The sequence below is a fragment of the Odontomachus brunneus genome, unplaced genomic scaffold (assembly GCF_010583005.1).
Source record: "Odontomachus brunneus isolate Ranch 3 - 2012 unplaced genomic scaffold, Obru_v1 Obru_scaffold_047, whole genome shotgun sequence".
Lineage (NCBI taxonomy): Eukaryota > Metazoa > Arthropoda > Insecta > Hymenoptera > Formicidae > Odontomachus > Odontomachus brunneus.
Window position 1 is genome coordinate 760,495 of NW_022639497.1, and position 3,214 is coordinate 763,708.

The following is a 3,214-nucleotide window of genomic DNA, read 5'->3' on the forward strand; positions in this document are numbered from 1 at the left end:
TATATATATATATATATATATATATATATATATATATATATATTTCATGTCTTTGGAACATACAAAGTAACAATACAATGCTAATAAGAATCTTAATACGTAGAGTATTATTTTATAATTTAGTACAGAATTTTAAAGCGCAATTGTAATTTTACAACATAACTACAGCCTTCCCTATTTTTAACATACAAAATATCATTAGAAAATACAACTAATGCTTTATATCACACAAGTATCACATAGGTTATCTCGATCTCTTTAAACACCAGATGTGAAACGTTACGTAATTTGTTTGCCTAGAATCACTCAAAATTGCTGCAAAATTAGTTAAATCGTTCACTTTTTCTTTTCAGGATGCTGATTAAAAGGAAAACAGCATGAAATCAGGAAAAACCTTACCTGACTATACACGACCGACGAAATCAACGACTTGACGCGACAACAACCTCTGCGCAGGCTGAGCCAGGCTATCACGTGGTGTTCTCGTGCGACGAATCGGTGGCCACGTGCGCTGTCGACAATCGAACTGCGATTATCGATACGTTTCGTTTTCTTAAATTTACGCGATGTAACATTTCGTTAATTACGCGGACGGTGCCAACATACATAGTGTTTGAGTGCTTTCTGTGCATATAATCAAGCATGATGATGAACTTAATTTTTTCCTTTTCACGAGAAGAGGAGCTCGTCATCAGCATCAGACGGTATTTTCTCAATGGGGCTACATATATCGGGGGAGCGACAACAAGCGGCAAGTTGTAAGTCATAATAGATTAATACAATATTTTCATTCGCAAACGCGCTCAACGGTAGATTTCTTGGTCGTTTACGTAATCCAATTTCCTTTCTTTCTTTCTTTTTTGTTGTTTTGCGTGAAACGAGCGATCGAGCGTGTCGTTGATCGATGAGGAGGAAAGAGTGCTTCCGTTGCGATGAATATCATTTCTAAGCGTTCTGACTTGATGGGACGGTGATAAGCGACACGGTATTTTATGCGTTGCACGAGCCCTCGGGTTCCTCCTGACAATGGCCAGGTACTTCAATATAATCTGTGCGATCCCTGCGGAAAGGAATTACGACATATTTTAGGCACACATTGACAAGTGATGGCGAAGCTAGAAATTCATTGATCTACGAGACAAATATATTGCGTGTCCCTTGTTTATAAAAAGTTAAAAGAGGGCATTAGATTAATTAGTGGAGTTAGTTGAGTTAGAGGTCTGAAATTAACTCGGGAACTAAATATAGCCGATTCTTCCAGCAAATAGCGAAGAGGAAAGCCCCGGTAAATATTAATACTTTAACTTTGAGAGACTTACCGTTACATTCTTCGTCTCATTGAAAAATACTCCGGGAATATTTGTGCAATTATTGTTCATTGAAGGATTATAGATTTATAACTTGACGTAGTGTCTTTATATTTCGTATTTTTTTTTAACTTATTTATTTATTATAAAGGTAATAGATGTTACATAAAAAATGACGAGAATTGCAATTACCACAACTAAACTTTTAAACAGCTTTTCAACAGTACATAATGTTTATATACGTTTTTTGTATTTAAAGACAGGCGCCTGTTCCCGGGTTAATAACAAAAACATACATATATTTATTCAAATCGCATATAAGACAGACAAAGTCATGTCTATTGAACACTCAAGTTCTTATTAAAAAAACTAAACTCTCCTAAATTACATTCACACTTAAAAAAATAAAAAAAAAACAGATTATATCTAACCTCGCCACGTGGTCTTTTACTATCGTGCAACTCGGTAGAGACCCACAGTGATCCGATCCAACGTATAAATCACGCACCGCAATATAAACGTAAAACATGCTTCATGCGTATGGTCGATAATGATTCTCGTATTAATTAGTCTCTTTTGTACGTAGGGGAATACATATATTCTTTAAATTACATATTCTAAACAAATATATAAAAGATATAAATAGCTGCATTATAATATATGGGAGAGGGACGGGAGTACAATATCTAGTATTTAAAATCTCATAGAAGGTAAAAATGAAGAATCATATGAAACAGTGAAAGTTCAATCTCGCACTAAGATAAATACTAGCTGCATAAAACATGCTAATTATTTTTATTATAACAATATAAATAAAATCGGTATTGTAACTTCTTAACAAAAAATTTTTACAAGAGAAAAATCTACTTCTATACTCTCTCTTCATATCATTTTATTCATATTCTATCTCTCTTCATATCGCATTCTTTTAATAAAGCAGTACCATTATCTTCATTCAGTGCTGCTGCATACTAAAAGTGTTCTTCCGTAATTTATAACTTGCTGAGTAACAAATACGCAACTCAGTTATGTTTGATTCGCGTTACATTTTGTTATTTATTCCAAACTTTTCATGTATGAGATTATTTCAGTTTGTGCTAAAATTACATATTATGATCATTGCACTTCTCTTTTAATCTTTTTATGAAGTCTATTAAAACTATAAATTTAAATTAACAGTTGGGAAAAGTAAAAAGAATTTTGCATCATTGCTATAATTTTATGCATATATATCCACGTTTTGACTGGTTAGGGGTACATTGGGGATATATATTGAAAATATACACGTTTGAGACTTCGCCATAAAAAAAAAACATTGTAACAGAACTAAAATATTTCTAAAAAAGAAGTATATACACACTGTGCCTTTTAGTAATATATAAATTTTGTATTACACACGTTTACTTATATATGTAAAAAATACGTATAAAATATTTTTTGTATATATAAAACAACCCTATACATGTACATAAAATATGCTTATAAATGAATGAGATTTTTGCAATTAAAATAATACAAAAATAATAATTCATATATATTTCGCAGAATAAAAAATTTTAACTAATTCCGATAAATAGATATGATTTATGATTTCTTTTCTTTATAATACTATAAACTATATCATTATAAATATTTCTAGGGCTCGCGTATAATTCTCTAAAAATATAATTCGCGTAATACATTTGATATAAATATCGTTATTAAAAAAAAAAAGAAATAATATATATATATATACAAAAAACCGACCTATCTTTCGAGATATATCACATATGCTTGCACACACCTATTGCACGTGCTTTATGTTTTACCGTATTATATTATGTCTCTGATTTATTTTTGAATTATATATATATATATATATATATATATATATATATATATATATATATATATATATATATCTCTCT

At 30.6% G+C, this 3,214-nt stretch overlaps 2 protein-coding genes across 5 annotated transcripts in view; both read right to left on the minus strand.

Annotated features, from left to right (window-relative positions):
• LOC116844900 (39S ribosomal protein L55, mitochondrial) overlaps nucleotides 1–608 on the minus strand; it is a 2,238-nt gene extending 1,630 nt beyond the window's left edge. Inside the window, exon 1 of the mRNA XM_032817030.1 lies at nucleotides 400–608. The gene's annotated coding sequence lies outside the window, so the exon portion shown is untranslated. The remainder of the gene's footprint in view (nucleotides 1–399) is intronic.
• Nucleotides 609–771: 163 nt separating this feature from the next.
• Nucleotides 772–3,214, minus strand: part of LOC116844890 (cystinosin homolog) — a 22,421-nt gene continuing 19,978 nt past the window's right edge. For all 4 annotated transcript variants that reach the window (XM_032817014.1, XM_032817015.1, XM_032817012.1 and 1 more), the window contains one exon: nucleotides 772–1,060. In XM_032817014.1, the coding sequence (XP_032672905.1) occupies nucleotides 991–1,060 (70 nt within the window). In that variant the 3' untranslated portion in view covers nucleotides 772–990. The remainder of the gene's footprint in view (nucleotides 1,061–3,214) is intronic.